The 25531-nt window shown below is 43.9% G+C and overlaps 1 protein-coding gene across 7 annotated transcripts in view; it reads right to left on the reverse strand.

Annotated features, from left to right (window-relative positions):
• Nucleotides 1–25531, reverse strand: part of Mrvi1 (murine retrovirus integration site 1 homolog) — a 168794-nt gene that overhangs the window by 52408 nt on the left and 90855 nt on the right. For all 7 annotated transcript variants that reach the window (XM_017803291.2, XM_017803292.2, XM_017803290.2 and 4 more), the window contains 5 exons: nucleotides 12127–12250; nucleotides 8384–8414; nucleotides 5895–6035; nucleotides 5161–5292; nucleotides 2269–2410 (listed from right to left, as the gene is read on the reverse strand). In XM_017803291.2, coding sequence (XP_017658780.1) covers nucleotides 2269–2410; nucleotides 5161–5292; nucleotides 5895–6035; nucleotides 8384–8414; nucleotides 12127–12250 — 570 coding nt within the window. The remainder of the gene's footprint in view (nucleotides 1–2268; nucleotides 2411–5160; nucleotides 5293–5894; nucleotides 6036–8383; nucleotides 8415–12126; nucleotides 12251–25531) is intronic.

Genomic DNA, 25531 nt, shown 5'->3' on the forward strand with positions numbered 1-25531 from the left:
TTTCTACGCCCTGTCAAACTGTGTTTCACTTAGGTGTAGAGGTTCCATTGTAGATGTATCACTGAGGGCTGGGTATTTCACAGACACTTATTCTCTGCATCTGACCAGTTATAAAACTTTATAATAGTCCCCATCTGTTGCAAAAAGAAGCATTTTTGATGAGTGGTGAGAGGTATACTTGTCAGACTAGTCCAGAAGTCTCATATGTACATGGCTGTGTGCATGTGTGTGTGCGTGTAGAGGGCCAATGGTCAATACTGAGTATCTTCCTCTATTGCTCTCCAACTTATTTTTTGAGACTAAGTCTCTCACTGAACCTGGAGTTCAGCAATTCATCTAGACTAGCTAGTCACTGAGCTCCGTGACTGGGGTTACGGGGTTACGGGTGACTGCTGCTGTGCCTGGCTTTCCTACATGGGAGCTGGGAACCTGAACTTGGGCACTCCTGCTTTTGTAGCAGGCACTTTATCAATGAAGCCATGCCCCGGGCCCAAGAAGCCTGCTCACTTCTGCTGTGGCTCTGGCTACACTGCTCTGGCCTCCTACAGGTTAGAAGTCCTTGGGACTGGGGCTATGTGCCCTTTAATTCCAAATGTCATGTAAGTCATACCAAAAGTGCTCAATAAATGTCTGTAAGATGAATGACTGACATTTGTGGGTAACTGATCATCTCATAAAAGTTTTTTTGGTTTTTGTTTTAGACAGGTTCTTGTTCTATAGCCCAGGCTGGCCTCAAACTCACAGCCCTCCTACCTTAGGCTCCCAAGTGCTAGGATTATAAGCATGTTTGCTTTCATCCCATAAATTTTTCATAAGTTGGTTTGTAGGAGACTTGAACCTTGTACGGAAATCATTGCAGAACCCACGTCCTAGGATTTCCTTGGCACTGACTCCCCATTTGTACTTGAACACAGCCAAAAGCAGTTTGTTAGAGGCCCAGATGCCTGTGGGTCAGGAGCTTGGCTCGTGAGATCCAAAGCAGACAGCCCCAAGCATGTGTACACTGCCTTTGGACTCTGGGACATGTCACTGATATTCCCCAGGAAACTTGTGAAACCTCCTGTTTATAAAGCTTCTCCATCCGTTATACGTTCTCTCCTCCTGCTCTTGGTAACACGGATGTTTGCATTCCACAGGGATTCCTGATGTGACAAGGTCTGTTTTCTCCAGCTAGCCACCCTCCCCAGCCAGACCCCAAATCCTGCCAGCACCCAGGGAAGAGATTCCCGTCCAAAGCACTGTCATTTCCCTCCTGGGCTGAGCACGAACCTTCGTTTTTATCCCTGCCTACTTCAGCTTTGACCTTCTGCTGCTGCTCTGTGCATGCTGAAGTCGGCTGATCCAAAAATAAAATTTTGTCATGTCATGTGACATACTCACCAACGACCAACTCACCCTGTGCCTGCAGGACAAAGGTTAAGTTGCTAGCATGGCCTGACAGGTAGCCTTGGCCTGCCAGCCGGACACAGTTACCCCACACTGCAACCACAACACACTGTCTCCTCCCCCTCGTCCACACCTTGCCTAGGCTGCTTCCTCCACTTGGGATGACCCTGTCCTCTTGACTGCATACTCCTATTTTTACTTCAAAACCCTGCAGAGATGATCTCCTTCTGTATATACTTCCTTGGCTCCCTCGAGCAGAATCAGGTGGGCCCTTCTCAGCCCACCTATACCAATTTGCATAGAACTTTAATATTAAAGGAAAAAAGCACCAAAATGTGTGTCTTGCCCATGCACCTTCTATTTATCTCAGCGACAGTTCAGTTCTCTGGCCTCACATTCCACCCCTATGGCTCAGACTCCATCCCTCCTCTAGACTGTTGCAATAGACCTTCATGGGACAGCCTGATAATGTTCACTGACTCAACTGTGAACATAGTCACGCCATTCCCCTGATGAAAATCCTTGTTTGGATCCCTAATGGTTTCCAGAATAAAGCCCAAATTTCTTAGTATATGATGCCCCAAAGGGGATCCCAGAGCATATTGGATCTGGGGTCACTGTCACAAAGTGGGCTTGGTAACTGCCATCAGAGTCTGGTTAACTGTGCCAGGAGTTGGGAGGTCACTTTGTGCCATTTAGATTTTCTGATTCCAGGTTCCCAAGCTTACTGGAGCAGCTGCTGCAAGGGTCCTGTGAGTGGCACTGGGCAGGGGAAGCTTTGCCCAACCAGATCAGGCTGTCCCGATCTCTCTGGCCCTAGCTGAAAACCATTGGGAGCTCACCTCACAGGACCAAGACGAGGGCAGAAGCTTAGTTCCTTACCAGAAGGGCCACAAGTGCGGCTTGAATTCTGGTTTGCGAGTTTCTTAAACTCCATGAGCTCTGCGTGGTCCTTCTCATACGTCCTCTTTAGATTCTCCACGTACTGCATCATCACCTCTGTTGCCTTTGACATGCGCTTTTCCTGCAGGAAAAGAGAGCAGAGGTTCAGGGGCAGTTGGAAAAAAGTCACCACCAACACCTGTCTGCTCCAAGCTCAAACCTGGAAATGGAGACTACAGAAACCTCTCAGATGGGAATCTGCCTTTCAAGTCTGCTGCCTATGGCATGGGGATGACAGATGGACTCAGGTACCTGTGTCCAGGGAGAAGGGGGAAAGCACAGCCACATGCTGCAGAAGGTGAGAGGAAGAAGGGATTTGTTTCTTCTGGCAATGAATGGGTGGGGATGGACATGGGCAGGATGGACATAGAACAGAAGTCACAGAACTCCAAAGAGTCCAGAGGTAGCTCCTCACAGGGCTAGTATGTAGACAAGGCTTTATCCTCCAGATAAAAATCCTTTAGAGGGTGAAAGAGGTTACAAATGGTGCCAGGACACTGGACATATAAAGACTTCAGCAAGCCAGCATAGTGCAGACACCTTGCTTTATGTGAAAATCAGCACGTGCACAGCTTTTCTTGCAAGAACAGGTATATTAGGATTGGGCTTGGAAGGACCTAGAATGTTAGATGAAGGAATTTGGGCTTACTCGGCAGAAAAGGAAGAACCACTGACTATGTTAAAGTAAGGGATAATTGGGTCATGGATGGAGACAGGATTGGAGAGAGGGGGATGGGTGGCAGTAAGAGCAACGGGCACAGATGTGGAAGGGGTCTAAGCTAACCAAAGAAGGCAAGCACTGAGATGCAGAAGACAGGGCAGGGAACCAGTTCAAGGTGGATGCAAGCCAGGCTACTGGTGCGTGTCTGTATCCCAGCACTCAGGTGGCTGAGGCAGGAAGATTGTGAGTTCAAGGCTAGTCAGGGCTATGTAGAGATATACCGTCTCAAAAATAAATAGGTAAAAATAAAGGAAGAGAGGCAAAGAAGGAATGAATAACACGGGGACAACAGATTTGGAAGGCCTACACACAGTGGGGTGTTTTCTTTGTGTGTACCTCCTTGGGTCCCCAAGAAGACCAGACTCAGGTCCTGTCTGTCCTCAGAGGGATTGCCCCACTGATTTCCCTCTAAAGGTCCCCACAGCCATGTGGGACTGAGACCCGCCACTTCCCTAACATCCTCTCTGTGTTGATGATCCCAGCTGGGCTACTTCCTGGGTCACACTGCTGAGTCAGATGCTCTTTCTCCAGAAGGACACCAGGGTGGGTCGGCCCAGTGGCTTGGCTGGCTTTCATCTCACAGGTGGCATCCAGGGCCATTCCCAAGAACATCCTCTCTCACAAGCAGTGCTATGGGGTATGGTAACAGCAATATTATAACATCCTCTGAGTGCCTTATATGTATCACAATTCTATGTGGCAGACACCAGAGCAGCCCTGGTTTACAGTCCAGGACCCTGAAGTATGGAGAGATTTGCAACAAGTCCAAGGTCACATGGCTAATGGGGGATGGAGTTCTATGTGCTTCAGGACTTAAAAGTGGCCATGGGTTTGCGGGGGGTGGGGTGGGGACCTGGCCCTATGCCCCAGCTCTGCCACTCTCTAGTGCTAGAATAGCATCAGGAGCCCTGACCTGAAAAGCTCAGAACTAAAAGTGTTCTGAATAATTTTTTTTTCAGGTTTTGGAATCTTGCATAGACATTGCAAGGTATCTTGGGAATAGGACCCAAGTCTAAACATGGAGTTGATTTACAGTCCATGTGCATGTTATACACATGGCCCAAAGATAATGCTTAACAATATTTTTTAATGCATTTTGGCTGTGTCATGTCACAGAAAATTAGTTGTCTTCTATTTGTGACATGATGGAAGCACTCAAAAAGTTTGGAATATTTTGGTTTTCAGATTAGGGATGCTCATCCTTATCTGTCTGAGACCCTGCATCTTCATCAGAAAAGGATGACTACTGTGCTGGATAGCTTTAGTGTCAACTTGACACCTGGGAAGAGGGAGCCTCAACTGGGGAATTTCCTCCATTGGACTGGCCTGTGGCCATGTCTACGGGGCATTTTCTTGATTACTGAGTGATGTGGGAGGGCCCAGCCCACTGTGAGTGGTGCCACCCCTGGGCAGGTACACCTATGTTGTATAAGAAAGCAGGTTGAGCAGGGGCCAGGAGGCAAGCCAGTAAGGAACAATCTGCCATGGCCTGTGCTCCAGTTCCTGCTTCAGATTCCTGCCCTGAGTTCCTCCTACCTTGGGCTCCCAGGATGTGATGAACTGACTTGGGAGATGTAAGCTATATAAACCCTTTCCTCCCCAAGTTGGTATTGGTCAGAGTGTTTTGACCATGGCAATTGAAAGCAAACTAGAACAGCGACTTTAAAGGGTTACCAGCTGGATTAATGAAGCAATGCAGTTTTCCCTAAAGCTTTGCCCACTACCGGTTCTGGAAAAGTTCAGTGGGTATTTTGTGAGACCAGTAAAGAGGGAGGGATTTCCCCAGTCACATACATTTAGAAAATACATAGGAAATGTTAAATAGGCATTTTTTTATTCGGGACTTCTATAAGTCGATACACTTACACAGCTCCAAGAGAGGGGGGTAGTACATAGTTTTCCTCAAATTTACTTGTCCACAGAAAAGTTTTCCCAGGGACTACCTTGAGGATTTAGTGAGCCACCAAAAATAATGCAACATTCCAGCAACCTGCATAGCACGCCTGGCCTAGAGCCAGTCATTCCTGGGTGGTATCTCTTGTCCCTATTTGAGTCATGGTACTAAGTACTACAGTTAGAGCAATGCCAGACTGGGTGCTGTTGGGGCTCACCTGGCGGACAGCCCCCACCACTTCAGCCCGGCTGGAGAGGCGGGCGGCCAGACGGTGCAGGACTGCGATGTCTTCCAGCAGCTTCTGATAGGTCTCCCGGTGCTCACAGTGGTGCCAGATGGATGCTGAGGACTGAGGATGACAAGGGGTGTCAGTCACCCAGGGTCTGCAGAGTATTCCTCCGTGTGTGCACGTGCTCCCAATGTGCTGGTGTTAAGAGGGTGGGCTCTTGGGAAGAGCTTAGATCACTAGAGTAGAGATCTCAAGGGGCCCCAGGGAATTCTCTTCCCTCTTTCCACCATGTCACACTAGAATCTGACCATGGATTTCCAGTCTCTAGAACTATGAGAAATAAATGTTTGGTGTTTAAACCACCCAACCAATGACACTTTGTTATAGCACTCTGAGCTGACTAAGATACCAACCGGGCATGGCTCTTATGAGACAAGTCGTGGAGAAGTTGCTACAGGACCCAAGTCACAGTGTCTTCTAGGGACTGGAGAAGCCCAGAGTCAGGACTCTGGCTGGCTGGCCAGTCATACACAGGCCAACCAACCCCCTTCTAAGGAGCTTTCAAGAGGTCTGAGACTCGGCTCACAGCCAAACCCTCAGGATCCCTGCTTCAGCTCTTCCTTGCCCTTTGAGGAAGACTCCAGAAAAGTGTGACACAGTTGGCATAGCCCTTGAAGACAGTGCTTCTTAGTAGGATTCCTTAAACCAGGGCCTTCCATTACCGTAATGGAAGCTTTGAAGTTTTCCAGTTCCTTCTCAGTGTTCTCTTCTGTCAGGTTGCGTTCCCTTTCAGCCTGGTTAATTCTAGACTCCAAGGTGTAGCTGTCATTTCTAAAGGCCAACGACAGTTGTACAAACACGTTCTGTTGGGAACAAGAGTGTGGTAGAGGTGCTGGGAGGAGTTACTGCCGGGCACAAGGCTGCAGGTAGATTTCTTGCTTGATCACTTACACAATCCTTAAAACTACTCACTGGGGCCTCCACATACAAGTGAAACTCCCTTCACAGTAAAGCACACACAAATGGAGAGGTAGCAATCTGGGGTCCAGGCTAAGTCTCTCACAGGACCAGAGGACAAAATACAACAATCAGACAATAACATTCTGCCTTTCCCTGAATCAAGAAAACGAGCTCCTGTGTTTGGGTTGAGATAAACTTAGGCGAGAGCAGCTGGTTGTGTAAGCAGTTTGGATTTATTACAGGGATTTATTGTGTGGGGGGATTTGGGAGATTTTTATGAAACCTGATTTAAAGAAGTCCCATTTGAGATGAAGCCTGTTGATTTAAAGCAAACTTCAACCAGCTTTGAGTCTACTTGCAAATGCTATGTCAATAGCAGTTTTAAGTAGCTGCCAGGAGATTAAACATGGCTAAGTATGATTCTGTTAAGATAAGCTTTTTGGAATAAATATTCTCCAGCCCCAAAATGCAACGTGGCATCTAGGAATTAAATTTTTTAAAGGTGGTACTGATCAGACATGGAATTTCTAAAATAGTGAACTACTGAGGACAGATAGACAAATGAACTCGAGGGAGGGAAGGAGGGAGGAAGGGAGGGAGGGAGGGAGGGAGGGAGGGAAGTGTCTTCAATTCCATAGCCTTCATCTGTTGCTTGAGGCAAGTGGAAATGATGGGAATAGATTTCTTTCTTTCCTCTGTGTGTGTGTGTGTGTGTGTGAGAGAGAGAGAGAGAGAGAGAGAGAGAGAGAGAGAGAGAGAGAGCTGAGTGCAGCTGTGCAAGTGTTACAGCACACATGTAGAGGTCAGAGGACAATTTCACAGAGTCGTTTCCTTCCTTCCACCATGGGACCCAGGGATCGAACTGAGGTCCTCAGCCCTGCATTGCCTGGAGATGTCTCACTGGGACAGATTTATACTCTGTGGTTCCTGACTTTGCCTGAGCTTCTGACGTCCATATAATGGCTGATGGCAGTCATCTCCAGACAAGAACTGACCCCTAGATGATGATGGCAATGCTGAGAATGGCTGCTTGTTGATCGTCTGGTTTTGCCAGCACTGCTGTGAGTTTTATGAACTTGGCTTTATTTAACCCCACAGCAGCCCTCTGGGGTAAGGATTGTTACATTCATTTTACAGTCAGAGTCTGAAGTCAAAGATATCATTAACTTTTTCACACAGGAGTAGGAGAGCAAGGGCACAACCCAAGACTATCTAATTCCAAAGTCCGTTTTACTTCCACCATGCTGACAGCTGACTATGCTAGCATACACCTACGGGCAGGATCTGGCATTAAATAAACTGCCCACGGCCAATCTCCAAAGAAGTCAGAGCAGGCTTCGAATTCACAGCCTGGTGGTGAGGACTGTCTCTCCTACCCAGCCTCAGTCAAGTTGGTGATGCTCAATGCTTAGCTTTCTATGCCTAACATGAAGGGTCATGAACTGAGTTGGAACACTTGTGTCCAAAGGTTTTGATAAGTTCTGGGTATGTAATGACTCAGCTTTCTTGTCTGTTTTAATTCCTGTTCCACCTCCTCTACAGAGGTCAGCTGCATGGAGGGCTGTGAGTGTGTTAGAGTAAGCATAACAATGTCTGGTTCAAGATCTTGGCTACTGTCTGTGGTAGGCATGTCATGCTGTCCATCTTTGCTCATCTGGTCCACTCTTTGCTCATCTGTCCATCTTTGCTCATCTGGTCTCACCTCTTATAGGCTAGCTTCTTTTCCATCTAGCCCTTTGCCAAATGAAAGGCAAGTTCCTTTCAGCCCATTTATCACTTAGCATTGGGACAAGGCGGCCCCAGGGGAGTCGGGGTCAAACTGGGGGAAGTTGGGCCATCAGCCACCATGTTGTCCATTGAGTGACCTTGCAGCTGAAACTCTCAGGCAACAAGCACCCTTTCCCTCCAGACCAAAGTCTGAAGCTTCAAATCTGACCAAACCTGAAATAAGTTTGATGCAATTCTACCTTCGGTTGACTTTGTATCTCAAACCCATACACTGACAGTCTTTGAAGGAAGGTGGAATTTCCAAATGCCTTCTTGCCTCTGACTAGATTTGTCAAAACCCTCCATGAATAGAAGGAGGAGTGGACATCTCAGCAGTTCAGTTGGGCTGGAGACAAATATTGACACTATGCTACGCTATGGTCACTAGGTCTCACCCTTGTGTAAAAATGTCAGGGCCACAGACTAGAGGAAGGAATGTTTTGCATAAGCCTAGTCACTTTCATAAAGTCTTCGAGTCACTTACCTCGACTTCTTTTTCAGTGAGTGGAGGGGCACTGCGAAAAAGAAAAAAGATGCACACATGAACTTTTTCCAACCTATTAAATAAACCAAAAGGTAACTCTGAATGGCTAGCAGGCCATGTGTTTCCAGGAACAGAGTAAGCTGAGCTGGTGAAATGGAAAGGATGTAGAGTCCCCTTTGTCCCCTCTACCATCTGTAAAACACGAGCCTTTACAGAGGTGGCGTGGAAAGCATCAGACATTGGGGCATCCCTCCAACACGGCCACTATGATCTCTCTAAGTCCCAGCTTGTTCATATGTAAAATAGAAACAATACCATCTACCTTAGAGAAGTCTTAGAAGGAATATACACACATATGTATGCGTGAACTGTGTGTGTGTGTTTGTAAATACAGCCACACCCTCCATACCCAAAAGCTCTATATTCCTGGATTCAACCAACTGCAGATCAAAAACTTAAAAAAAATTGTTTATATAGCCAGATGTGATGGCATGTACCTTTAATCCTAGCACTCAGGAGGTACAGACAGGTGGATCACTCTGAGACCAAGGCTAGCCTGTACATAGGGAGTTCTGGGTCTGCTGGAGCTACAGGGAGACCCTGTCTCAAAAGAAAAATTATGTCTATACAGAATATAATCAGACTTCTTTTGGTCATATTCTCTAAGCAATATAGAAAAGCACCTATTTACATAGAATTTGCAATTGAATTTTGTATTACAAGTCATTTAGAGATAATTTTAAGTACATGGGAGGACTGTATAGATTATATGAAATCTATGTCATTTTATACAAGGAACTTGAGCATTTGGATTTTGGTATCTGTTTTGTGTGTGTGTGTGTGTGTGTGTGTGTGTGTGTGTGTGTGTGCTGGAACTAATGCCATGTAAATATTGAGGATCAACTCTACGTGGCAGCCACGCTCAGTAGGCAACCAGGACCTCTTGGCTGCTGTTACTTTCCACCCACAGGCTGTAAAGAATCATAAAATGCATGTGCATTTGTCATTTACAAACCACACATCTGAGCTGCATCGTAGCTTTTGGGGGCTCCCTGTTCGGCAAAGGCTGATCCTTCCTCCCTGGACTCTGAGAGTCATGACAAAGGTCCATTTGGGCCAGAAACTAAAAGAAGGGAAAGAATGGGCTAGAGCTCTTTGTAGCAAGACCCTCTGAAGACGTCAGAGCAACAAGGGAATCCTGGCTGCCACAGAGGTGAACTTCTGAGAGGTTCCTGTGTAGTTCCCACAGCCTGTCCCAGTCAGAAGACTCCTTATTTATATGCCCACTCTGGGTGGCTGCCACTTCAGCTTTTGCTAGTGACTAAAGCAGGACCCTTTGGAAGCCCAGATAACGTAAATACCGCACAGGCACTTTCCTGTGCTGGGTGGGGAGGCCAGGAGGAGTCCAACCCACGTCACAGGACTTGGCAAGCATGTCATCAATAAACTTCTCAGGAAACACAGCTTCCTCCCCTGGACGGGTGTGGAGGGACCTTGAGAGCAAAGGTAGGGGTCAGCCATCTCTGCAAGAGGCTGGTTCTCACCCTTGATGAGGGACGGTGAGAGCCTTCCTGTCAGGATGAGACAGCAAACCCCTGTGGCCATCATTTTGAGAGAAAACAGAACACAGGACAAACAACTGCAAAGATGTCTGATGCACAACTCTTGTCACAGCCCCACCCTGCAGGCCCTGCCCTCTGAGGGTCAGTATGCTCTTTGCTGTTATCTAGAGTATACGCATAAACTGTCTGGATAATTTATCGAAGTGCTGGGAATACACCTCTGATGCCTGGGTTTATTTCGGTATTACATAAAATTTACATATTTTCATAAATAATTAATCAGGCTTCCTTTTCTACTTTAGTGACTCACGTTCTGCTTTTAGCTATAGAACACACTCATCTTTTTAATTAATTAATTTTGAAACAGGGTCTCCCAGCTGGCCTGCAACTCCCTATATAGATCAGGTTGGCCTCAGTCTCACAGAGATCTGCCTGTTTCTGCCTCCTGAGTGCTGGGAGGTATGTTCACCCCACCCAGATTTTGAATTTATTTTTATACATTATTTTTAATTATGTATATGTGTGTGTGTGTGTGTGTGTGTGTGTGTGTGTCCGTGTATAGGTATGTTCAAGTGTCAGTGGAGGCTGGAGGCATCAGAACACCCTGGATCTGGAGTTACAGGCAGTTGTGAACTGCTTGATGTGGGTGTTGGGAACTGGATTCAGGTTCTCTACAAAAGCTGTTAACCACTGAGTCATCTCTCTAGCCTCCTTTCTTTCAATATTAAAAACCATGAGAAATAGGGATGTGTGACATAGGCCACACAGTCACATGACACAGCAAGTTTATGACGCAGAGCTGTACTTGAAAGACTAGTACAGGGAGTGAAAGGCAGAGCTGTGGGCCTCCAAAAGCATGGAGCATCTTTTCAGGTAACCTTCGTGTATCCTCTTTGAAGAAACTCCTTTGCCCATCTCCAGAAACTGGTTATCTTTTATTGCATCCTCTATAGACTCTAGAAATATGTCCCTTATCAGATAAATGATTTCAAATATTTTACTTTTTGAACAGCATTGGTTGACAGCACAGATTTAAAAATTATTCTGGTGAACCACTTTTCACATATTCTTTTATTTGTTGCTTGTGCTTTTCATGTCTTAGCTAAAGCCTATGGACCAACCCAAGATCATAATGATTTCCCCTTGGGCTTTCTTCCCAGAGTTCCGCAGTGTTACCTTTTACATTCAGGTCTTTTACATTTTGAGTTGATGTTTCCGTATTACCAGTCACTTCGTTTTGTTTTTTGTTTTTTGTTTTTTTTCCCAGCGCTGAGGACCGAACCCAGGGCCTTGTACTTGCTAGGCAAGCGCTCTACCACTGAGCTAAATCCCCAACCCCTCACTTCATCTTTTGTAAGCAGCTTGCCAGTGGTCCTACCACCATGTGTTGAAATTGCCCTTCTTTTCAATTGCAAATCATTCACCAAAATCTTTGCATGAGCAGCTTCTTTTTATCATTGGAGTGTCTCAGATCATTATTCCCTCACCGCCCAGGCCTTCCTTGACGCCTCCTGTGTTTCACTCCCATGGCAGTCTCTGTATTGTTCTATTTCATGGTCTTTCTAAAAATTTCATTATCTCAAATCCCCAGTCCCTTTACTTTCCAACCCAGTTATGAAGGATACTGTTATGTGCCAACACTGTCCTAAGTCCCTGCTCACACATGGCCTCATTCAGCCCTCCCAATGGCACCAATGACAGAGCACTTTTCTTGAACGGGCAATGAAGCCAAGACTCACAAAGAAAAGCACTTTCTCCCCATGAGTAGAAGTCTGGAAGGTTTTCCAATCAGTTCTTCATGTGGATTCAGTTGTTCCACACCTCTTCATAAACAGACATCAACCTAGACTGTCCCACAGGTAAATGGATTAAATTTCAATCTGGACTGAAATCTATGACTCCCGGCCCAAAGCTCACCTCTCTCTGCTTCCACACACCTATGGTAACCCTCAGACCTTCAAGGGTTCTGCCCATCTGTGAACCTCACATGTTCTTAGAGTTGTACATCCTAGCCTGGCCCATTCTTATGCTTTTTATTTTGGATGTATCACCCCCTGTCTGGACCACTTGACTGGGTTCCTTTTGGAATAAGAACCAAGACTGGTTTTCTTCTGTGTTCTACCTAGACTCTAACATGGCAGTCTCCTACAGGGTCTTCTGCAGCCCGTGTTCTGATTTTACCTTCCAGGAAGAGACTTATGCACCCGCAGTTTACGCAGCAGCACATCAGAAATATTGGGCATCACATCGAGGCCACTCTTTGACTCTTCTTCCTCAGTTGCTGGGGAGAGTTCAGAAGAGGCCCCTGGAAAATAAGAGTGCTTCCTTTAAAATGCCTGCTTGAGATCATAGCAGTGCTATCAGCAGCTGGCTTGGGGGTTGGGGGTAAAGCAGAAAGAACTTGAACACTTGAAAACACTTGGTTGCATGCCAGAAGACTTATGATTGTCATCTCTCCTATTTTATCCTGATAGTGACCCAGTGTGCTGGAATTCAATTACCCCTTTTACAGACGGATAATCCAAGGCTCAACAAGGTTGAGTGACTAGCTGAAGATTACAGACTTAGTAAATGGCACAGCCAGACTTCAAACAATATCTTTCTCTTCCCCGTAGTTTCTTCCCATAGTTTCCCAATATCAAGCAGGATTGTGTGTCAATTGTTGGTTTCTGGCAACTGGAAGCTGGATGTTGGCTCTTTGGTTATGATGTTTGGGGAAAACTCCCTTGCCTAATAATTCTTTCCCGATGAAATTCAAAAGCTCTATCTTCTGGCTCCTACCTAGCATTTGGCTTGATGCTAGATAGCAACAGAAACAGGGATTTTCCAAAACAAAGCTAAGGTCATTAAGCCTTTCACAGATCTCAGAAGCACAATGCCTGTGAGTCAACAGAGCCAACAAACAGCTTATAGTTACCTCCTGAAACTATGCTGACCCGTATCTGCGGGCAGAAATGCAAAGCGTAAATCTCTTCTGTTTGAAGACAGCTCTTGTACCTTTCCAAACCAGCCTTTTCCTGGATCTATACCTATTTCCCTGTTGCTCTTTGGTGAATACCATGATCTAAAGTCTCTAGATCCCATCCCTTGCATACATCCTGTTTTGTTGCCGTTTGAGAGGCCCAGATGTGGTCTAACAAGTATAGCGTAGGAGGACATTGGCAAACGCCCTTGGCATTGACCTTCGCATCCATGAAGCACAGAGCTGCTCTGCCTTACTGTGTTCCTGCTCTCACAGTATAATTAGGTGAAGTAAAAGCCTCAGATTTCTTATATTTGGGCCAATACAGGATCCTTATATTGTATAGTGAGTATTCTCTATTTGCACACAGGAGTTTATCCATGCTTTGCTGTATCTCATTGCCTCTGACCTAGCAGCTTTCTTACTTCATAGCCATCTTCCAGGATCACAGGCCAGGCTAGAGGTCAGGACTAAAGACAGAGTTGTAGTAATCATCTAAATGGAGTTAAGGCTGGGATTTGTGTCACCAAAGGAGAACAAGAGGAGGGGAGGTATTGTTAGGTTCACAGTAAATAATCCTTAAATGCTTTGAGCTTTTCAGGAGCAGATGGTATCATAGTTTTCCTGATATTTCAGTTATTCAAATAAAAGCCAAAGGGCCATCTGTTAGGGACGGGATAGTCAGCACTGTTTCTCTGGGTACAATATTGGAATAGATGTTCTCATAGCTACCTATCAACTAGTTCTGAACTGACATTTATTGCTCATTGATAGTTCCATAAATCAGGTAGCAAATCTGTACTGCCTGTAGTCTCTCTCTGGGAGGAGGAAGAGGAGGAGGAGCAGGAGTAGTAGGAGGAGCAGGAGGAGCAGGAGGAGCAGGAGGAGAAGGAGGAGAAGGAGGAGAAGGAGGAGCAGGAGAAGGAAGAAGAAATAAAGGAAGAAATGAGAAAAGAAACTAGCTAGGTCTTTTAACGCTTGTAAAATAGTAATCCCAGAACTAGATACCAGAACCAAACACCCTCTTCCTGGATGCAGTTAAATTAACAACCAAACATTTAAAACCAGCTCAACATATGCCACAATGTTCAAATACAGGAAAAGTCAAGATTCTTTAAAAACAACAATTAAAGATCCCAAGACCTCCCTGGGCCCCACCACCTCAGCTCTCAGGCCTGCTTGGGTTCCTAGGATCTGTGCATGCCCCAGACCTGCGAGCTCCCCTAGCCAGACCTATCAGCCAACCTGCTCCCTTACCAGTCACAACCACCCACTCTATAGCTCCAGGATCCTAGTACCTCAGACTCAAATGTTGCACCTATCTGGATCTAGCTGAACTGAGACCACTTTTTACACCTCATTCACACATCAAACTAAAGTGGCCCCAAGACTGAACACTAAGTGCCATTCAGCTGGGCCATAACCTGACAAGTTGGGGAAAACAGCAAAGATACAAACACTCACATAACAAAGATGAGATCACCTACCCATACCAAGAAACAGCACTGCCACAAGTCCAGATGCCTAGGTCTCATTAAAAAAAAAGTCAAATAGTATGAATAATAAAGACAATATGTCTCCTCTGGACATTAGCAGCCCTATCATGATGTTTCCCAAGAATGCCACACAACAATGATTTCAAAATAGCAATTATAAATATGTTTAAGGAACTCAAAGAAGATACAAGCAAAAGGCTGAATGAAGGCAATGAAAACACAAAAAGTTGAATGAAATAGCTAAAACAATTCAAGATATGAAGCTAAAATTCAGTAAAGAGATAGAATCTCTGAAGAAAAGCCAAACTGAACTAAACTTGAAATGAAAAACTCAGAAACTCAAACAAAAAGGAGGAAAGAATAAAAAAGGGATTGGAGGAAATGGACCAGAGAATATCAGATCTTGAAGATGAGGTTGGGAATGTGGATTGCTCAAGCAAAGAAAATGTCAAATTTAAAATAACTCAGGAGCCAGGTGTAGTGGCATATGCCTTTAATCCCAGCACTTGGAAGACAGAGACAGGTAGGTCTCTATAATATCAAGACCAGTCTGGTCTACATAGTGAGTTCCAGGCCAGCTGGAACTACAGGGAGAAACCCCATCTCAAAAAATAATAAATAAATAAATAAATAAATAAATAAATAAATAAATAAAGTGAAATAACGTAGGAACAGAATATGCAGGACCTCTGGGACAGTATAAAAAGACCAAACCTACAAATCATAGGCATAGATGAAAGAGAAGAGACCTGGGTCAAAGGTACAGAAAATATTTTTAACAAAATCATAGAAGAAAACTTCCAAAATCTAAGGAAAGAGATACCTATCAAGGTACAAGAGGTGTACAGAACACCAAGTGGACAAGACCAGAAAAGAAACTCTCTGCATTATACAATAGTCGAAACACTAAATGTACAGAACAAAGAAAAGATTGAAAACTGTGAGAGAAAAAGATCAAGTCACATATAAAGAAAGGCAGCTGACTTTGCAATGGAAACTATGAAACTATGAAAGCCAAGAGGGCTTGGACTGGTGTCCTACAAGTTATGAAAGAACACAGATGTCTACCCAGACTAACTACACCCAGTAAAACTGTCATTTATAATAGAAGGTGAAAAAAAAAACTCCATGATAAAAATGGATTTAAGGAATTTATGTTCATAAAGTTAGCTTTACAGAGAATACTTGATGGAATACTTTGATCTTAAGAAAAGATTAAACATTCTCAAGAGGGTACAAAGAATAAATAAGCAATTACAGAACAGTTAACCAAAAGAAGTCAAAGAAAACAGCATCAGGGCTGGAGAGATGGCTCACTGGTTAAGAACACTGTACTTGCAGAAGACCTGGGTTCGAATCCCAGCACCCACATGGCAGCTAACAACTGTCTGTAACTCCAGTTCCAGGGGCTCCAACAGTCTCTCTGTCCTCTGCAGGCATTTTATGACATGGGAGCACTTACCTACATGCAGGCAATGCACACATACACATAAAATAAAAATAATAAAATATTTTTTTAAAAGAAAAGAGCACCACAGAAACTAATAAACATTGGTCAATAATAACTCTCAATATTAATGGTCTTAACTCCCAGTAAAGAGGCACAGACTAGCCAATAGGAATAGACAACAGGATCCATCAATTTGCTGTCTCCAAGAAACACACTTCACCATCAATAACTGACATCACCTTAGGGTAAAAAGGTGGAAAGCAAATGGAACTAAGAAACAAGCAGGTCTAGCTATTCTAATATCTGACAAAATAGACTTTAAACTACAACTAGTCAGAGCAGATAGGGAAGGTCACTTCATACTCGTTAAAGAAAAAACACACCGAGAGGATATCACAATTGTAAACACAGATGCACCAAACACAGGGGCACTCAGTTTCATAAAAGAAACTCTATCAGATCTAAACGCACATGTTTACTCCAACATAGCAATATGGGTGACTTCAATACCCCACTGTCACCAATAGACAGGACATCAGACAAAAACTAGAGAAATCCTGGAGTTAAGTGACATAATAAATCAAATGGACCTAACAGACATTTATGGAACATTCCACCCAAACACCAAAGAATACACTTTCTTCTTAGCAGCCCATGAAACTTTCTCCAAAATTGACCACATATTAATACACAAAGCAAGTCTCCACAAACTTAGGAAAATTGAAATATCATCCTGCATTTTATCTGACCACAAAGGAATAAAGTTAGATATCGTCAACAACAGAAATGGAACAAAGTACACAAACTCATGGAAACTAAATAACACACCCTCACCCCTCAAGGTTCAAGAATCATTATGGAAGAAGTGGCAGAAAGATTGTAAGAGTCAGAGGCAGTAGATGAATACAAGGAAATTGTGTTGTCTGGACACCGTAGGGCAGTTGCACCTATAGCACTTCTGACAGTTGCAGAAGACAACCCAACCCAGATAGGGGTGTAGCATGGATGAGGGAGGCAGGCAGGAAGCCCTAGCCTAGCTGAGGATCTATTGGCAACTGATGAATGCTGGGAAAATCCGTTTTCCTTACTGCTGTGAGGTTTGGCCAGTCGTTCAGACTCTAGGACTACTCGGGAGATGTGGATTGCAATCAACCGATCTTTAAAAAACAAAAACTAAAGAAAGAAAAGGCTAGATAATAATGGAGAGTACGAAATAGGGGTAGTGGGGATGAGCTTGAGGGTGGGGCAGGGGTCTGAATGTGATAAAATTCTAGAATCAATTTTTAAAAATTAATGAAGTAATGACTAAAGACAGATATTCTAGGAATAAATGAGGTGCTTCCACCTCTGATACTGCTTTCTTCCTCTCTCAGAGAATGAGGGGGGCGTGGTTTTGTTTGTCTGTAGCCTAGGCTGACCGTCCACTTGTGGTGATCCTCCTGCCTCAGCCTCTTGAATTCTGGGATTACAAGCATGCATCACCATACTTGGCTTAAGAATGAGTTCCAGAAGGTGAAGTAAGAGAAAAGCTTCTGATAAAGATAGTAACGCAGAGAGTGGAGTGAGCAGGCAGCCTGTAGAGGAGGCCCAGAAAGTTTCTCCAGAAGGTTCTTCACTCTACCACACCAACACTGCAAAGGGGAGAAAGGGGGAAATTTCTTCCAGTGTTGGTTCTTAGCTTTTCCTGCGAGGAAAGAAGGGTGAGAACAGCACAGTGATCACCTAGTGTTATATCGGAATTGCTTACCTTGAGCAATGTGTGGGGATTTACCCAAAGGACAGATTCAGAATAAATAACTAAAACCCTTCTGATGGAATGAGTGGCAGGAGACACGTGGAAAGCCCCAGATGAAGCTGCCTGAAACCTGCACCTCCCATTCTGAAAAACAGCTTAATAGCCACAGTCCTTGGATTTTTGTCTATCTATCTTTTTCCTTCCTTTGCCTGGCAGAAGAGTGGATGGCTCCTGGGAAGGGCTCGGTCAAGTCCAGAAAATAAACATCTGGGCAGACTCTTGCTACAATTCTATCCTAAACTGGCATTCCAAGCCCACGATATCCCACATAAGGGAACAGATATATCCCGATTTGGCATAATAAATTCAAGTTTTAGACTCTGAACAAAGTTATCGAAAGGAAGCAGAAAGCCAGTTCTACAAACTCTGCAGTTCACAGCTCGATCAGAGCTTCCCTTTTCCTCACCACCCAAGTAGCAAAAGGCAAACATATACAAAACACCCAGACTTCAACTAAACTCCGGAGGGGAGGAGGACAGGAGCTCTCAGATGAGGTAGGAGGAAGTTGCTAAAAATTAGCCTACCCCCCCCCACCCCACAGGTAAAGAGGGAAGTCCAGGTTGAAATGTCTGGATCACAAAGAAAAGAAATGAAATGAAAATAAATGACAAGGCAACTATAGAAAAATACTAAAGCCAAAGAAGAAGGAAAGACGGAAGGAAGGTAAAAAGGAAGGAAGAATGGAGACATGTAGATGTCGGGATGGAAACATAGCTGCAAGAAATATCCAAAATGCACTTCTGTGCAAAATTTGTACTGTAAAGGTCTGACTCTAGGAGAAATCAGAATCTGGAACAAATGAAAATAGAAATTGGGGCAAGATACCGAGATGGAGGGGGATTTCTATTTAAGGAAATAAAGACCAAAAGAACAGAACTAATAGTAAATTGAAAAACAACTGGTCGGTATGTTGGAAAATGAAGAACTATAACATATATAGCTTCAAGTTGAATTAGTAAGGAGGGTATGTTAGATTGAGTCATCATAAAGAATGCAAGTAAAGAGCTGTATAGAGAGAGAATGTGGGTCCACCATTTCATGGAACAAAGAATATATTCAAAGACATAATAGAAAAATCATCCTCAGTGGAAGGGAGAGATGAACTTGAAGGTTGACCTAGAGTACTATGTTTTTACTTTACTTTTGCTTTGTTTTTAAGACATGATAAAAGAAGTGCTCCTGCAGTTACCCTTACAGAAAAAAAATAAGAGATGCTCAGAGGGGAGATAAGGGCTCTGGGACACAGGAAACCAGCTGGCCTCAGATTTCTCTACAACATCAAATAAAGTGGGACAATGTGCACAGAGTTCCAAAGGAAAGAGTTAGCCAAGAATTTTAAAACTAAGCTTCTGCAGAATACAATATTTTTAAACGTGTTAGAACTCAGGGCCCATAAGACCTCTGATGCTTCCGAGGAAATCTATTGGACAATGAAATCCAGCTAAATAAGACGTAAGTCAAAGTAAGAAACTTCGGAACGATGAGCCAAGTGAAGGGACTGGCGCCCAACATGAAATCCTTTTAGCCCGAGTCCTTGGCCAGACAGCTGGGCAAACCCTGGCTGCAGAATGGAATATAAATGTTATTACCCTGACAACATAAAAGATGAATTCAGCATTTATACAGGTGGGGAGGGGAAAGCGGGAAAAAATGCACTGGTGAGAAAAAAAGATGCTGTTTCATCTCCCCACAGGACAACCATATGTGCCACTGTAGTAATGAGGCGTTCTGATGCTCTGTGTTCTTCATGCTTTGGCCTTGGGGACATTAATCTTGGAAAGGCTGCCCTTTTCAGGCTAGCTAATTACTGGAGAGATGAAATAGCTCCCCTTTGAGTATATCCTTGACATATAAACCAGCCCAATCAATCTAGAACCAGTAGCCCCAACCATGACTCACACACCAAGCCAATATCCAACCTTACCCTAAGTCACCAAGTATCCAATAATGAGAACCTATACAGAGCCTGATACTACTATTCAAAGTGTCTGATCCTAAGCCTACTCAGGGTACCGACTCTACCTGGCTTATCCCTTGCCATGGAAACCGCAGTGGAGCCTCTAAGGCATGCTTCCTTTCACCTTCTACCTCCTGACTGACTCTGCTCCTTCCACAATTGACCCTCAGTGTATACTGTGCCTCCTGGTTTATGGAGTTGGGGAGTATAAATTTCTTCTTTCATAATCATTTTGGGGTCTGTGTGTCTTACCATGCCTGACCGAAGTTATGCTGGGTACGAAGCGTGGAACAACTATCCAAATTTAAAGCAGATTTAAAAAAAACAAAAAACAAAAAACAAAAAACAAAAACCTTCCAGAACAACTCCAAACCATTAATGTATTTCCTAATACATTGTCAAAACTAATTTCTCCTCTTTGGAGGAAGCAATTACCAAAATTCAGCAAGTCCCACAGTCTCACTTCACTTTAATTTGAACTCAATTAAATTGTAATAATTTTGATAATTTTAGTTTTGAAAAGGTACATCTAATTTCCCATCTTCTTCCCTCCTGCCTCCTGTGGAGGGGGTGTTTGGTGTAAAGTTTTTTTTTTTTTAACTTTCGTCTATATATTCCTTTCTTTTGCTTTGACTTTGTTTTTCTTTGTTTTTGAGACAGGGTCTCACGTAGCCCAGGATAGACTCAAACTCTCTGTGTAACCAAGGCTTACCTTGAATTTCTGAGCCTCCTGGGCCCACCTCTTAAGTGACTCACAGGAGTGTGTCGTCACATCTTCAGCTCTTCCTTTTATGTTTATTTTGTTTTGTGTTTTGTTTGGTTTGGTTTTGCAAGACAAGGTCTTTCTTTAGTCCCACATGGCCTGGAATTCACTATGTAGACCAGGCTGGTCTCCATCTCACAGAGATCTGCCTGCCTCTGCCTCTTGAGTGCTAGGATTAAAGCATGCACCACCATGCCTGGCTCTTCTATGTATTTTTTTTAATCACTAGTGGAAAATTTTGATAATGAGCAATTTTTAATGAAATCAATTTCAAAAGATTTGCATGTACAATCTCACTTCAGTGAAAACATCTGTTTGTGGTTCTATCAAGGATGCGTAGGACTCTGATTAAGGATGCTCTGAAGACAGGATGGTCCTCCAAAACCAAAGCTGCTAGGTTGGAATAAACTTTCTTCTTATCTATCTTCCCAGGAAGGCTTCTTCCCCATGTGAGGTGTGAGGCTCTGAGCCCAGCCTCAGGGTGCCTGGAAGAACCACCTGCTTCCCTCAGTATCATGGTCTGGACTTTACCAACTGAATACTGAGGAGGCAAATCATTCCTACAGCTACCATTCATGGAACATCAACCACACATCAGATACTCTCTCTTGTTGACTGCTAACAGTAGCTCTGCCAAGTATATCTTGCTAATAAACGTTTTCTAGTTCCCTGCCTAGAACTTGTAATGCTAATTACTCTTGCCTTTACTTCTTCACATCTCCTATTCATGATTCAAGGACTTTCTTTTCCCCTTAGAGACAAGAGTTATGCAATTTGGGAGTCTTTTAGATAGATCCACTGAAGGGGTACTCCAATTGCCTCACCCTGCGACCCTGTTCAGGAAGAAGCCACTGCATCCCTATTCCCTCTTGGCAATTTGGGTAACCCCTTCAGAGGATGGTGTGATAAAAACAGGAGGTAGGAAATGGCTAGGCAGTTAGGGTAAAAAGACCCCAAAGAAAAGCAGCCAGTTTCTTGATTAAAACTCACAACGTCCTTGGCCTCTTAGCAACCTCCTTGGTTCCAAAGGCCAAAAATGTCGAAAATATTTGGGAGCTTTTATCTAATCCTTAAAAGATTTTATTAAAAGATTTTAGAGTTACCTCTTCAGAAGGGGGAATGTTGGAGGGGAGGGAGTAGGCATGGATTTGATCAAAACACATTATATGCATCTATGAAATTCTCAATAGTTTTTGTAAAAGAAAAAGTCAGATGCAATCATGATGGCTAATAGTCTGCTGTGATCTCAGATTTTCTTCCTTATTGGCCTTACCACCGATTTCTCTCTCCTGAAGACTGCTCTACCTGCCTCCTACCCAGTGTCATCTTCATCAAGTCCTGGGAAGTATTTCCTAACAACATGGGAAGAAATGCGTGGCCCCCTACATGTACAAAATGTGATGAGTAACCAACAGGAAGAACTCTGAAGGAAAGTTCCCTGAAAAACTGCATCTTGATATTAAACCTTCTGCAAAGGCTGATCAAACGATTTCAGTGATTGTGAGAGTTTGGAATACTATAGATCCAGAACCTAATTACAATTTGTCTTGTACTGCCTTTAGCTCCCTAACTAGCCACTCCTCGCCCATGTTTGTTTCTGACTTATGTGGCTAACAGATAAAAACATTTTGGAATATATTAACTTAGCAAACCACCAGCTTCCACAAGCAAAAGACTGAGTGTCTTCAGATAACATCTGAGGCTTATAGCTGAGATATTTCTTTTGCTGTAAACATCTACTTAATGTTTTCACAAATATATTTGAAAAGTGTCTTGCTTTATGGCTTGCTCTGCTACAATAAAAACTTCATAAAAAAAAACTGAAAAAAAAACTTCTGGGGAAACCACAGATCAGTTAGGTTAAGTACATTTCCCAGAGCCCAGTTAATTCACTGTGAAGCCAGGAAGTAAAAGCAGGTCTGTCCAATTTGGGCACCCTACCTGTGTCCCCTGGGCATTCAATGTGTCCATACTCAGATGTGGTCTTCTCAAGTGAATTCTCCCCCACATGGTCCAAGGCTTGATGAATACTACCATTGCCTACATAGCCATGCACTCAGACCCCTGGTGGTTTTCCTGGTCTCTTGACTGATGTTCTGCCTGCATGTATGTAAGTGCACTACATGCATGCAATGCCTGTGGAGTCCAGGAGAGGGCATCAGATCCCCTGGAACTGGAGTTACAGATGGTTGTTAGCCACCATGTGGGTGCTGGGAACCAAACCCAGGTCCTGTGCAAGAACAGTCAGTACTCTTAACCACTGAGTCATCTCTCCAGCTATGGTTTTCCTGGCCTCTTGCTCACCAAGTTCTGTCAACCTCACCTCAAATAGTTCACAAACTGTCCTCACATGCCTGCCATTTGACACCCCTCACTATACTATTTCCATATCATTTCACATGGTTTCTCCTGTCCTCCAATGACAGTAACTGGAACAAGGCCCTCTCCTTGATGGTAGGGCCTAGGCCTTTATTTTATAACACATCCCCACATTCTCCCACCACAGGCTAACTTTTATAATCTGCTCAGAATTATTCCAGAACACAGATTTGATCTTGAGGCTTCCTTTCTTTCAGGCTTCTCTAGTTTTGCAAGTGTCCTAAATGAACTCCAAACTCATTCATTGTTCCTCGAGGCCTTCACTCTCTCTGACTCCAGCCCACTGCTGCAGCCTCTGGGACACATGGCCCATGCTTGGTTCACATGGGATTCTTTCTGTGCCTGTGTATCTTTGCTCCTGTGACTCTCTCTGCTTAAATGTTTCTCCTCAGACCAAAGCTGCTCCTCCCAAAAGGCTTCCCCAACCCTACCCGCACTAGCCAGTTCTTCTTCCTCTTTGTTCCCAGTACTTTATGTTCTGTTAAAGTTGTATTGCAATGCATTATAGTGAGTCTGTCTGTCTACCCTTGGGTTTCCTCTCATAGACAGGGAAGATGAGTTCATTCATTCATGAATTCATTCCCTATTAACTTAGTGCTTATTATGTCCCAAGGAAGGGGACTTGGAGTTAAGGATACCATGCTAAGCAATTATCCCCTCCGAGCTTATTATCTAAGAGGGCAGAGATTATCAGAGAAAAATCCAAACGATGAATTTCATACTGTGATAGATTATACAAAGAATGGATGGAGAGATGCCAGAAAAGAGTGATATTTGACCAGACAGCTCATGATTAAATGGGAGTTCATTGGGCAAAGAGAAAGAGAATAACATTCTACGAAGAGGGGACAGTGTGTGCCCAGCTGAGAAATGGTGGAGGAATGCACTCTGAGCTGCTGAAGGAAGCCAAAGGTTGGCAGGAAGAAGGGAGGGAGTAGTTCCAGAAGATGATGGGGAGGTGAGTGAGGCCAACCAAACAAGGGCCTTGAAGGGCTCACTAAGAATTCCAGGCTTGTCCTAAAAGCAGAATGAAGCCTCTGGAATGAATACTCACTGCAGAGATTCTCTGACTGCTGTGGGGCTGTAACAGGGTCAAGAGCGTGGGCTAAAGGTCCCATTAGGAGGCAGCTGACACAGCTGAAATGATTCATGATGATGCCAGAACAAGGCCATCTCCTTGATGGTATGGCCTGAGCCTTTTTCGTTATATTACACTTCTAGCACAAAACCCAGAAACCGGCCCACATCTGACTCAGCTTTGTCTTGAAATAATGATCAAAGTGCAAGACAGTGTGCAAAGTGATCCCCAAGAAGGGAATGGGTTGCATTGCTATGAAGATCATAGTCAGCACAGAAAAGAGTCTCCAAGTTCTCAGAAACTGAAAGGCAAGCCAAACTTCTGCGGACTCCAGAATGTTCTGATAAGGATCTTCCCTGTTTCCCAAATGAAAGGCCAACAAATCTCATAAGAGACTCAAGTTTTCCCCATGAGCTCATACCCACTGTTGAATTTAGAGCCTGGAAATATTCTCTGAGCCAAGTACTCCTAAGCTCCTAAGGCTTTTGTTCTGGGTGCAGGATGGAGGGGGTTTACTGAGAGTAAGAGAAGGAAGTTACAGCTGTGTAGACGGTAGCCCAGGACACATGGCTGAGCAGATCTGCCTGCCTCTGCCTCCTGAGTTCCAGGATTAAAGGTGTGTGCCACCACACCTGGCTTTAAATATTGAGTGTTTAAAAATATTTATTTTTATTTTACATATAATAGGTGTCTTTTCCTACATGTGTGTATGTGTGTTGTATGCATGTCTGGTGCCCATGGAGTCTAGAAGAAGACATTGAATCCCCTGGAACTGGAGTTACAGGTGACTGTGAACTGCTTTGGTGCTGGGAACCAAACTCTGTCCTCTACAAGAGCAACAAGTGCTCTTAACCACTGAGCCATCTCTCCAGCCCCTATCAGTTTAATTTTTAATTTAAAAATTAAAAAGCTCCATATACATTAAATGGGAAACTAGTTATATTGTTACATTAAAAAGACAATGTAACAGATACCTACTCAGTCTTCCAAATCTGTCCATATGAATGGAGTTTAATGGGGTGCTGGAGAGATGGCTCAACAGTTAAGAGCACTAGCTGCTCTTGCAAAGGACCCAGGTTCAAATCCCAGCACCCACATGGTAGCTAACAACTGTCCATAACTCCAGTTTCAAGGAATCTAGCATCTTCTTCTGTCCTCTGCAAGCATCACACGACATGGATGCACTTACATATATGCAGACACAACACTCATACACATAAAAATAAAAATAAAGTTAAAATTTAATGGCATGTAAGGCCAGCTGTCCAGCTAGCAACCATGTTCCCAGCTTCCCTTGCTGCTGGTGGGAGCACATGACCACATCAGCATCCATGGAACTGAAGCTTCGTGGATGTTATGATTCCCACCCTGCTCTGAAATTTCACTCTGTCTGCCTCTTGTGGGGCTCGGATCTGCCCCAGACCCAGCCTTCACCCTGTAGCAGACCTAGCACTTTAGAGCCTAGCAAACCTAGTCCCAACAATTTAGATTTTCTTACCTAATCCAAGAAAGTTCTAGATACTTTAAAAGAAACATTGATATACAGACTTAGGTGGTATGTGGTATATATAAAAGAAAATATGCTAAAAGAAAATGGGGTTATTTTATATGTTGAAAATTATTAAATAAGTTAAATATATAATTGTTTCAATAAATGTATTTGATAGAATTCAATACTGATTTTGAAACTTAGAAGAGAAAAATAC

Source organism: Nannospalax galili, unplaced genomic scaffold, assembly GCF_000622305.1.
Source record: "Nannospalax galili isolate Female #2095 unplaced genomic scaffold, S.galili_v1.0 scaffold44, whole genome shotgun sequence".
Classification (NCBI taxonomy): Eukaryota; Metazoa; Chordata; class Mammalia; order Rodentia; family Spalacidae; genus Nannospalax; species Nannospalax galili.